This window comes from Falco biarmicus, chromosome 7, assembly GCF_023638135.1.
Source record: "Falco biarmicus isolate bFalBia1 chromosome 7, bFalBia1.pri, whole genome shotgun sequence".
Classification (NCBI taxonomy): domain Eukaryota; kingdom Metazoa; phylum Chordata; class Aves; order Falconiformes; family Falconidae; genus Falco; species Falco biarmicus.
In genome coordinates, this window is record NC_079294.1 from 61,443,852 (window position 1) to 61,454,825 (window position 10,974).

General features: G+C 57.8%; 1 protein-coding gene across 2 annotated transcripts; it reads left to right on the top strand.

Moving 5' to 3' along the window:
- The first annotated feature begins 109 nt into the window (after positions 1–109).
- KIF7 (kinesin family member 7) lies at positions 110–10,704 on the top strand. 2 transcript variants are annotated; one of them, XM_056346332.1, is made up of 18 exons: positions 110–454; positions 1,508–1,708; positions 1,975–2,386; positions 3,134–3,665; positions 3,985–4,122; positions 4,268–4,495; positions 4,939–5,114; positions 5,408–5,514; positions 5,814–5,969; positions 6,303–6,505; positions 6,623–6,820; positions 7,077–7,202; positions 7,671–7,847; positions 8,149–8,364; positions 8,594–8,800; positions 9,189–9,387; positions 9,490–9,639; positions 9,843–10,704. In XM_056346332.1, exons 1-18 carry the CDS (start codon positions 151–153, stop codon positions 10,226–10,228), a joined length of 4,116 nt encoding a protein of 1,371 aa, XP_056202307.1. In that variant the 5' UTR covers positions 110–150; the 3' UTR covers positions 10,229–10,704. The 2 variants fall into 2 exon arrangements, with proteins under 2 accessions (XP_056202307.1, XP_056202306.1); XM_056346331.1 differs by having other exon boundaries at positions 111–454; positions 4,912–5,114; positions 9,846–10,704.
- The last annotated feature ends 270 nt before the right edge of the window (positions 10,705–10,974 follow it).

The following is a 10,974-nucleotide window of genomic DNA, read 5'->3' on the forward strand; positions in this document are numbered from 1 at the left end:
CAGCCCCCCCGCCCGCTCCCCCGGGGCGGTGCGCACCGGCCCGCCCCGAGCCCGAGCCCGACCCCCGGGGGCGGTGGCGCCGGGCGGAGCCCCTGACGCCATCGCGGCGCGCCGGGCCGGGCCCATCCCGCTCCCCGCGGCGGCCCCGCCATGGCGGCGGAGGGGGCGGCCGTGCGGGTGGCGGTGCGGGTGCGGCCGCTGCTGCCCCGGGAGGCGCTGCGGGGGCACCGGCCCTGCCTGCGGGGCGACGCCGCCACCGGCGAGGTGGCGCTGGGCCGCCGCCGCCGCTTCCGCTTCGCCGCCGTGCTGCCCGAGGCGGCGGGGCAGGCGGCCGTCTACCGGGCCTGCGTCCAGCCGCTGCTGCGGGCCTTCTTCCGCGGCTTCAACGCCACCGTCTTCGCCTACGGGCAGACCGGCTCCGGCAAGACGTACACCATCGGGGAGGCCAGCGTCGGTGAGTGGCGGCGGGACCGGCAGCACCGTGCCCGCCCGACGGCGCTGTCCCCGACGGCACCGCCTCCCCCCGCCCCACGGCGCCCCACGGCCACCGGCCCCGCCGCCCCTCCCGGCCCCCCGCCCTCCCCGGTGCCGCCGGCCCCGCTTTGCTCTCTGCGCCCACACCCGCCGGCATCACCGCCCGCCAGCCCCGCCGCCTCCCGCCACCCGCTCGGAGCTCGCAGCGGGTGGCTTTGCCCCTCTGGCACCGCACGACGAGCCTGGCCAGGAGGTGGTGGCGACCTGCCTAGGGCACCGCTGCCTTCTGCTGCCTTGGATCTACCAGATCTGTCCTGAAATAAGCCCGAAGGGGGGCCGTGTGGGGTTGCGGGGGCACATCCTCTTAGTTTGTTTATTTGAAGGGGACTGGGAAGGAGGAGGCTTTTCCCTCCTTTAACTGCTGGTTTGATGGCGTTATGGTGTCTTACAGAGGGCATAGCTTGTAAGCACTGAATTGTTTCCATGCTTTCCATCTACCTCTGTATGCAGTTTCCCAGTTAGCCTGGCATTGTGCCCAGTTTGGGCATTGCCCCTTTGCACGGCTGTTGGAGGCAAAAACAAAACAATTTAAAATTTAGACAGCAGAGTGCTGTGGCCAGGTACAAGCAGGCTGCAAAGACAAAAAGAAAAAAGTACTTTTCGGAGCTTGGAAAGGTTGTGAAGCCACACTGCCTTTGACGGGCAGCACGCTGTAGCATCAGGCAATGTGTTTGCTACCTGCTGAAACACTAATGTGCCTTTTCCTTCTTGAGGAAGGGCTGGAACCAAGCAGTGTCACTGGAGTCCAGCACAGCAACGGGACAGGATTTGCCCCAAGGTCCTGTGGCTTAGAAATACTCCCAGGGATATTTAATCCGGGCTGCAAGGGCTGAGCTGTGGGAGGGTTTGTGAGGCTGCTCCTTTCCAGCTGACGTGTGCTGCAGGCAGGCTCCTGCCCGTGGCTCTGACCCCAGCCAGCACGGGCTGCCCACGTGTTCCCTGCTCCCCGTGACCACGTGCATCTCTCTGCCAGCTTCCATCAATGAAGACGAGCAGGGCATCATCCCACGAGCCATGGCTGAGACTTTCAAGCTTATTGATGAGAATGACCTGATTGACTACACGGTCCGAGTGTCCTACCTGGAAGTGTACAAGGAGGAGTTTCGGGACTTACTGCAGGCGGATACAGCCAGCAAAGACATCCAGATCCGGGAGGATGACAAGGGGAATGTCGGTATGTATGGCTCTGTGTGGGCTCCCTTTTCTCCCATGCCTCAGGCCAGAGTTGGGTTATCTATCCCTGAAGGCAGGGCCAGTCCTCCATCCCTCCATCCCTCTCCTGCAGCAGATTGCTGTTCTTAGTAGTCCAGTTTGGTTTTGGTGTGGAAACCAGTCTGTGTGTGGCACGGGATGGGCAGGGCAGTGGCACCGGGCTGTGCAGAGGAGCTGCGTCCTCAGGCAGCCTGTCCCTCCCAGTCACAGCTCCATTTGCTGTTGCAGTGCTCTGCGGTGTGAAGGAGTCAGAAGTGGAAGGGCTGGACGAGGTGCTGAGCCTGCTGGAGATGGGGAACACAGCCAAGCACACGGGAGCTACCCATGTCAACAGGCAGTCGAGCCGCTCACACACCATCTTCACGGTGACCATGGAACAGCGGCGTGGGGCTGGCCGCCTCCCCCTGCACCACCACCCCTCCTCTGTCCCTGCCTCGGGCCAGGTCCTGGTTTCCAAGTTTCACTTTGTGGACCTGGCAGGCTCAGAGCGAATTGTGAAGACGGGAAACACAGGGGAGAGGCTGAAGGAGAGTATCCAGATCAACAGTGGCCTCCTGGCCTTAGGCAATGTCATCAGCGCCTTGGGAGACCCTCGGAGGAAGAGCAGCCACATCCCCTACAGGGACTCCAAAATCACCAGGTACAGATTGGGATTGGGACCCCCAGGTCTCACGGGCTCGTGGCCCGGCAGGAGGGATGTGATGCTGCTCCCTGCCTTTCCCACGCCCAGCCTGCCAGGTTTGGCGGCAGAGTCCCCCAGCTAGCTGAGAGGAGCCTGCAGGGCCGGGTGTCCCTTCTGCTCTCACACCAGGGCTCTCGGACCGACTGCTTGGTGGTACGGGGCCAGCTGACCCGCAGTGCCTCACAGCAGCTTACAGGTCTGCCCGCTGTGCAGGTTTTCACGTAGGGAAGCTTGAGGAGCAATGAGGCCAGGACAGAAATGACGGTGCGGTGCTGCAGAAGGCGAGGCTTGCATAAGTCATGCTGCCGGAGCTGAGATGGGGTATTACCATGGGTTATCCTGCCCTTCCTGCCTGGCAGTGAATCAAAAAGGCTTCCGGTAGGCTGGTTTGACGGTCTGCAGTTAGTTTTTAGCTCGAGCAGGCAGTCTTGGCAATCTCCAGCAGGTTTCAGCACAGCACATGCCTAGCAGTGATGGCAGAGTTGGGGGGCTCCCAGCCTCGGGAATTACTTGGATGGAAACTTGTCACAGTGCAGACTGGTATTCCTCTGCTTAATGATTCTGCTCACTAGTGAGTGACTCACCAGTGCCAAACTGGCCACAGAGCAAGAATATTGTTTCCCTTGGGCTTAGCCTCTGGAAAGGGTCGGAAGTTCCTGCATTATTTTGTATTTGAGCTATTTTAATCACTGTGCTCTTCCCTAGGATCCTGAAAGACTCTCTGGGAGGGAATGCCCAGACTGTGATGATAGCCTGTGTCAGCCCATCCTCCTCCGACTTCGATGAGAGCCTCAACACGCTGAATTATGCCAACCGGGCTCAAAACATCCAGAACAAGGCCGTGGTGAACTGCCGCAAGGAGACAGAGCACGTTGAAGAGCTTCACCTGCAAATAAAGAAGCTGCAGAAGGCGCTGGAACAGCGGCACCGCTCCGAGACCCGTATCATCAACCGCTCGGCCACCACCAAACGATGCGTGCCGGAGCCCACGGCTCGGCTGCTGGCTGAGTGCGCGCATTACCGCACCTGCACCGATGCTGCGTACCGGCTGCTGATGGAGCTGCAGGAGGACAGCAACCTGACAGTGGAGCAGATCTTGCGGGTTAAGGAGTGGCTGTGCGCGGTGGAGAGCGAGAGGAGTGAGCTGACCTCGGCCGGGCTGGATAGCGGTATCGAGAGCACCTCCGCAGAGGAGCAGAGCCTTGAGGCACAAGGCTCAAAGCTGGCAAGAGCCCAGGTAATGGCTTGGGGTGTTGCAGCTCTGAGGTTGGGTTCATCTGATGGCCACTGAAGGCAGCAACCTCAGCACGGCGTGGTGGAAGGGGTCAGGAAAGGGAGAGGAGAAGCAACCTGGCCAAGAGGCCAAAGGGAGGCAGAAAGACATGGTCCTCCCAAGCAGGCAGGGGGAAGGTGGATTCAGCTGTGGCTGAGAGATTTATTTCACAGGAAAAATCTGGATCTGCAGAGCTGCTGTGCCCTTGCAGAGTCCAGCATGAGAAGGGAAGGACAAAGGTGGTGGATGCTGATGCTGCCTGTCTTCTATTTTGGGGGGACAGGTGAACACTGAGAAGAGGTGTGAACCCATCAAAGATGAGCAGGTGGCTAAACTGCAGAGGCAAGTGGAGCGCCTGGAGGAGGAGAACCGTGATTTCCTGGCTGCCCTGGAGGATGCCATGGAGCAGTATAAGCTGCAGGTATTTTTGGGCTCTGCTCTCTTTGTAGGGACCTGCCCTACTCCTCCCCTTCCTCCCCCACAGAGCGCAGCCCAGCTTTTGGGTTCCTCTGCAGCACATCTGGGATCCACGTGTACATAACCACATTTTTCTCATTGCTTCCTAGAGCGACAAACTGCGGGAGCAGCAGGATAAGATCTCTGAGCTGCACGTGCGCCTTGAGATGGCAATGCCAAACCTGTGTGTGCCAGGGCTGCTGGAAAACCTTCACTTGGTGACTGCTGGCCAGAGACCTCACACAGCCCCGCTGGACGCTGCCCCGTCCCATGGCCTCAGTGGGGTTCCCTCGGGGCTCCTTCCCGCTGAGCAGAGTGGAAGAGCCCGTTGCAGGAAGGTGAGGGCACCAGGCTGTGCCATTGAGGAACTGCTGCCTTTTCACTTGGGTGCCCTCCGGCAGAGGAACTGCTTTTTCCCCGCTGTTGAACATGACCCTTGTCAGAGGTGTAGTCCACAGAAGTGTTCACTGTTCACAACCAAAGTGTTTCACAGCTCTGGCAAAAGCAGCCCAGCTTCAAAACTGAGGCTTTTACTTTGATGTTATGGGCAGGTCCCAGATTTGCTCAGCAGCAGCAGCAGAAGGCAGGAGGGCAGGCAGCTGGGTCTAGCAATGCACCCGTTCTCCTGAAAATACACTCAACTCCATTTTGTTGCTTTTCTTTGTGTCTAGTAGCGATGCCCAGCTGAGAGCTGCTTTTTCTAACACCAGCTCTCATGCAGTATGTCTCCTCTCTTTCCAATTCTCTGCCCCAGCATCTTGACAGCGACCCCTCCTTCCAGGAGGAGGACCTGGCCAGCTGGCACCTGAACCATGCGCAGTGCCTGACTGGCAATCCAGAGGTCAGAGACGCGGTGCTGAGGAGGGAGCTTAGCCAGGACTTGGAGAAGCCATCAGAGCTGTCCTCAGGAGAGGAGGAGGAGGAGTGGGAACAGAAACGGTCCCTGTTGCAGCGCCGGTGAGTTGAGGCTGTCCCAGCACTGCGCAGTGTCCCAGCAGTCGCATGGCCTGGCTGTCCCACCTCCGCAGCTCAGCTCTTGCATAGGATGTAGAAGCAGATGCTGCCTTTGGGGTCAGTGATTCTGCCGAGACAGCTGCCTGCCCGCTGGGGAGCTAATTACCATCCTTCCTGACCACAGCTAACTGTTTCTGTCTCCTGAAGCCTGTGGATCGTGAGGGTCCTTATGGGAACAGCTCTAGCAGTGCCCAGACCCAACCAGACCTAATTGATTAATGTACTGCTCCTTCTAGAAATGGGATCCAAAGCTGGAGCAAGAAGGACATCTGCAAGTTGAAGGAGGAGCCGAGTGGAGACAATGCTCACTCGATTCAGGAGGAGCAACTGGAGCTGTCAAAAGGCAAGTGGCACCCATAGGTTGTCGGACAGTCTTCCTCGGGTTGGCAGTGCTTTGTTGGATGCTGTTGGTGTCCCATGTGGATGAGCCTGGAGGACAGAAGTGGAGCAGATGGCAGCCTAGCTGCTTTTGTTAAGGAGAGACTTGAACTGCTGGGGTCTGGCAAGAGCTGCCTGTTGTGATAGAAGCTGCAGGTGACTGGGCGATGCTGTGCCAGGTCTTGGCTACAGCTCTGATGTCAGGTTATCCTGTCACCCAGCTGCTAAGACAGGACCTTCCTTCCCTGGGAATCTGTGTTGCAGAGGTCTGTAGGAAGCGGGAGCCAGTGCTTGGTCCCTGGGAGCGCCTGCCAGGGAAGGACTCGGAGTGGAGGCTGGTGCAAGCACAGCAGAAGATCCGGGAGCTGGCGATCAACATCCGCATGAAGGAGGAGCTGATCACGGAGCTCATTAAGACAGGTGCAGAGCTGCTGGCAGGAATGTGGACCCACTCCCCATGAAATCTCTTAGTCATGATGCTTGGTCTTTACTCCAGTCCTCACCTTCCCTCCCTGCATTGCTGGTGCTCGCCCCTTCTCCTGTAGGCAGCAGGGCCCTGTTTCTCCATCCCTCTGGCTGACTGAGACCCTTCCCATTGGTTTCTCCCTTCCCTGGAGTAGCCGAGGGAAAGGGAGCATACACTGTCTGTAGGCAAAAATACTTGGGGAGAGCGAGGAAAGTTCCGTCCCTCGGCAGGATCCTGGCTGCAAGGGAAGGGGGGCTGGAGGTCATGGTGCAGGGGGTGTGTTGCAGGCAAGGACGCCCAGGCTCTGAACAGGCAGTACTGCCAGAAGATCGGCGAGCTGGAGCAGGAGGCAGAGCAGGTGCGGGCAGAGCTGAGTGACAGCCAGAAGCAGCTCCAGGAGCTGGAGGGCAAAGAGACGTGGGACCCCGGGGAGAAGCACAAGCTGCAGGAGTACCGCACACGTGTGGCGGCTGCGCAGAGCAAGGCACGGGTGAGTGGGAAGGGCTCTGTCCACCCGGCGAGGTGGGAATGGGGCAGAGCTGGGGGCATCTCTGCAAGGGGCACAGGGGAAATGCCGAGACCAAGGGCAGCTTTCGCCCTCCGGCAGGTTCTGTGCAAAAAGAAGCAGGCGACGGAGAGGCTGGTGTCCCTCTCAGCCCAGAGCGAGAAACGGGTGCAGGAGCTGGAGAGGAACATTCAGCTGATGCGGCGGCAGCAGGGCCAGCTGCAGCGCCGGCTGCGGGAGGAGAGTGAGCAGAAACGGCGGCTGGAGATGGAGGTGAATAAGCGGCAGCACCGAGTCAAGGTAGGAATGGGCAGGAGCAGCTGTGCTACTGCGGTGTTTGCAAGGGTGGCGATGGGTGGGCTCTGCAAGCTGCTAGGCAGGCCAGGTAGCTCTGCTGGGGTCTGTGGTTGTCTCGGAGAGCATGGGGTGATGGAAAGAGGATTTTTTTAAGAGTATCCAAAGAGCTAGCAGAGAACATAACCTGTCCCTCAGCCTCTGGCTGCAGGGCAAACAGCTTCCACCCCGTCGATGCTCATGGCTGCTCTTTCCTATGCAGGAACTGGAACTGAAGCATGAGCAGCACCAGAAAATCCTGCGCATCAAAACAGAGGAAATTGCAGCTTTCCAGAGGAAGCGGCGGAGTGGCAGCAACGGCTCCGTGATCAGCCTGGAGCAGCAGCAGGTACAGACAAAGCGAGCCTGCCTCTTTTCTGCTCAAAGGGGACTGCTTGGCAGCCTGCAGGCTGGCAGGGGAGATCAGGAAGCAGGGACCTCAGCTGGGGATGGGACAGAGCCCATCCTGCCCTTGAGGAGGACAGTCCATAAAGTCACTTGCATCTAGTAGCTAGCCCAGGATCTTTTCTAAATCCTGGCATCAGTAAAGAAGCTATGAAACCTTGTCTGTTAGCAGAAGGGTGCTGGGAGTTGTGGCCCCTCAAGGACTCCTTGGCAGCTGGGAGTTTAGCTTAGCTCTGCCTGTTGGAGGAGCTGGAAGCATAAAACCGGTGAAGTCTGGGCTATAGGGCTTGGCAGAGATGGAATCGAGACTCTAGCTCTGGTCTGAACCCTACTGCTCTTTAGTCTAGCAGTGCTGGGCATTGCTGCTATGATCTGCATGCGTGCACATGCCCTTTGCCTCTCCCTCCATCAGAAAATTGAGGAACAGAAGAAGTGGCTGGACATGGAGATGGATAAAGTTCTCGAGCAACGCCGGGCCCTGGATGAGCTAGAAGATGAGCTGAGGAAGCGGGAAGCTATTGTGGCCAAAAAGGAAGCCCTGCTGCAGGAGAAGAACGGCCTGGAGAGCAAGCGACTGCGCTCCAGCCAGGTGGGACAGGAGTGTGACGCCTCACTCAACCCCTTGCTTGATTTCCAGCAGAGGCCGGAGGCTGGAAGGCCTGGGTGCCATCCTGGGTCTGGCAGAGGGTTGCAGGCCAGGATGAGGTGGTGTTGGATAGGAAATCTGCCGGTACAGAAGAGCCTGCTTGTGCTGTGCCTCTGAGCTAGCTGGTTTGATAGCCCTCAGCTTATGGGGGGGGGGTTTCACTTGACCTATAGAGGAGAGTAGAAGGGAGCTGAGGGCCTGGCTTGGCTTTAGAGCAGATCCCCTTGAGCATCTTCTGCTGCAGGCTCTGACAGATGACATAGTGCGTGTGTCCAGCCGCCTGGAGCACCTAGAAAAGGAGCTGACTGAGAAGAACGGGCAGTTGCGTCACGGCAGTGCCCATGACCAGCAGCAGATCCGCCACGAGATCAACAACCTGCGCCAGGAGAAGGACCAGCTGCTCAAACAGAGGTTGGAGCTCGACAACAAGCTGCGTCACGGCACCCTGCTGTCCCCAGAGGTACCTCTTCTTGGGCTGGGCTGCGCTGCTTGCAAGTGCATGAGGTAGTACGAAGTAAAGACCTGAGCATGGGGTCATTAGTGGATGCTCCCCCACGTCCTCAGGCTGTGCGTAGCCCAACTTCTTGCCGGCATCATTGAGATGATGCTGAGATGACAAGGGGAGGTTAGGGCAGAGTGAGGCAGGGCGAACCGTTTGCTCCCTGGTAACTGCAGCTCTGCCCTGGCAGGAAGAACGGATCTTGTTCCAGCTGGACGAGGCAATCGAGGCCCTGGATGCAGCCATCGAGTACAAGAATGAGTCTATCACGTGCAGGCAACGAGTCCTGCGGGCCTCAGCCAGCCTGCTGTCCCAGTGTGAGATGAACCTCATGGCCAAGCTCAGCTACCTCTCCTCCTCCGAGACCCGCGCTCTGCTCTGCAAATACTTTGACAAGGTGAGAGACAGCTGCCCTCTGTGCTGGTGGGAGCTGTAGTACCTGACCAACCTCTCGTCTTCCTCAGTTTCAAGCTTCCTCCCTGTCGCCTGCTGTACTTTTGCCCTGTAAAGTCAGGGCACAAAGCCACAGCACCCTGATCCCCACCTGTCCCAACACCTGGGAGAGGGGCTTAACTAGTCACAGGATGCGTGGATCCCCACAGTGGCTCTGCCACATCATTGCAGCCACACGTTGCTCTTCCCTCCACGAGACAGCTGCGACATCCCAGAACTACTAACCTCTGTACGCTGTACCAAAAAACTAACTTGATCAGGCTCGGTGGGGCGGGAAATCTTCCTGGGCTCTGAAGTTGCTGAGGCGTTCCTTGCTTTTGGGCCCTGGCCAGGTGGTGACACTGCGAGAGGATCAGCACAGGCAACACATTGCCTTCTCGGAGCTGGAGATGCAGCTGGAGGAGCAGCAGCAGCTGGTGTACTGGCTGGAGGCGGCCGTGGAACGTCAGCGCCTGGAGATGGACCGCCAGCTCACCCTGCAGCAGAAGGAGCATGAGCAGAACATGCAGTTACTGCTCCAGCAGAGCCGTGGTAACCCCCCCAGCTCCTGAAACGGGCACCAGTGGCACTGTGTTCGTCTTCCGCAGGCTTGCAGCTTGAAATGACCTGGTTTGTTTTTTTTTTTTTTGGCAGAGCACATGGATGAGGGGCTGGCCAGCAGCAAGCTGCAGTATGAGGCCAGGATTCAGGTGCTGGAAAAGGAGCTGAGCCATTATATGTGGGCAAACCAGGAGCTGAACCAGAGGCTGAGTAACATGAACCTCCATCCTGGACAGACCAAAGGTGAGAGGAAACTGCTGTTCCTACCAAGTTAAAAGGAAGGGAATTTAAATTCCTTTCCCTGGCAATGAGAGCTTGGAGCGGAGGCAGGAGCAGTGCGGGTGGAGGTCATTGCTAGCCTTGAGCAAGTGCTCTACGGGCACTGATTTTGATGAGAAAAGTAGAGATCCTGGTACTCATCTCCCTGTACCCCCAATCTTTCCTAGCAGGGATGGAGAGAGGCATTCACGGGGCTGGGGACAGAGCTGCCCCTGCCCTCGGGACCTGTGAGGAATCCAGCCTTGGGGAGCAGCCCGTGCCTCTGGCCGTCCCTGAAGAAAGCCATCGGGTCAGGGATGAGAACAGGGACCTGGTGCATGCCCCTTTGCCATCGACATGGAGGCGTTCCTCCCTGCCCAACGACAGCCCTGGGGACCTTCGGCAGAGGGATCCGGAGCACTTGCTGAGAGCGGGGCAGCCTCACGAGGTGCACCCACCACGGAGCCTGGCTCCTGCCTCCAAGCCCCGCCGGGAGCTGCGCAGAGCCAGCCTGAACGTGACCGCCGTGCCTTACCACCCAGCGATGATAGATGTGAGGAAAAACCCACTCTAGACACAGGCTTAACGCTTAACCTGGCCCAGGGTGGGCAGGAGCAGATGTTACTGATGTGAGTTAAGAGCCTTCCTGCCCTTCAAGCCAGCCTGGCTACAAACCTGTTACATTTCAGAGGCCTGAGGAAGGAAAAGACACTTTTCGTAAGGGCAGTAAACATGTAAAGTGTGGAACCACCAGCCCGTGTTCTCCACGTTGCTGCCAGTGCAGACAGCACTGACTAGACACCTTTCCTCCTGCACCATCAACAGATTAAACACTGGGAAGTGGGAGATACCTTCCGCCCTGGCCTCTAACACTAAAAACTTGTTTACAGTTTGGAAACCTCTGCTTCAGGGCTTGCTCAGCCCTAGCACCTGCAAGGGAGATGCTCTGCAGTCCTGCAGAACTTGTACATAGATTTTTGAAATAACATTGGTTTTTTACATTTCTTATTGTAACTTTTCTAATAAAGAAGAGTGAGTTTTATGAAGCAATCACTTGTCAGAGGTCTAGTGGGCACTTACTCTGGGTATGTAGTTTTACTTAAACCTCACTGCATGGGAAATCAGCTGCTGTCACTGTGTTGTCTTGATGTTTAAATATCTGCTTTTGAAGTGCTCACGGCTGGAGCTGGTAGGCTTCCTACATTATGCTGCTGCAGGAAAAGCATCTCCAGCCAGCAGCGGAATTGTCTGGAGCATCCAGGATAAAAGTAACTGGTTATATTTTTCTGTTGCAGCCTTAAGCTGCTTTAAGCAGCGTTT

Bases quoted from the DNA above. Each gene is read 5' to 3' on its own strand.
- KIF7 (XM_056346331.1), top strand. From the start codon at position 151: ATGGCGGCGGAGGGGGCGGCCGTGCGGGTGGCGGTGCGGGTGCGGCCG. The intron at 2,387-3,133 runs GTACAGATTGGG...GCTCTTCCCTAG, and splicing joins AGGGACTCCAAAATCACCAG to GATCCTGAAAGACTCTCTGG. The intron at 8,801-9,188 runs GTGAGAGACAGC...GGCCCTGGCCAG, and splicing joins TCTGCAAATACTTTGACAAG to GTGGTGACACTGCGAGAGGA.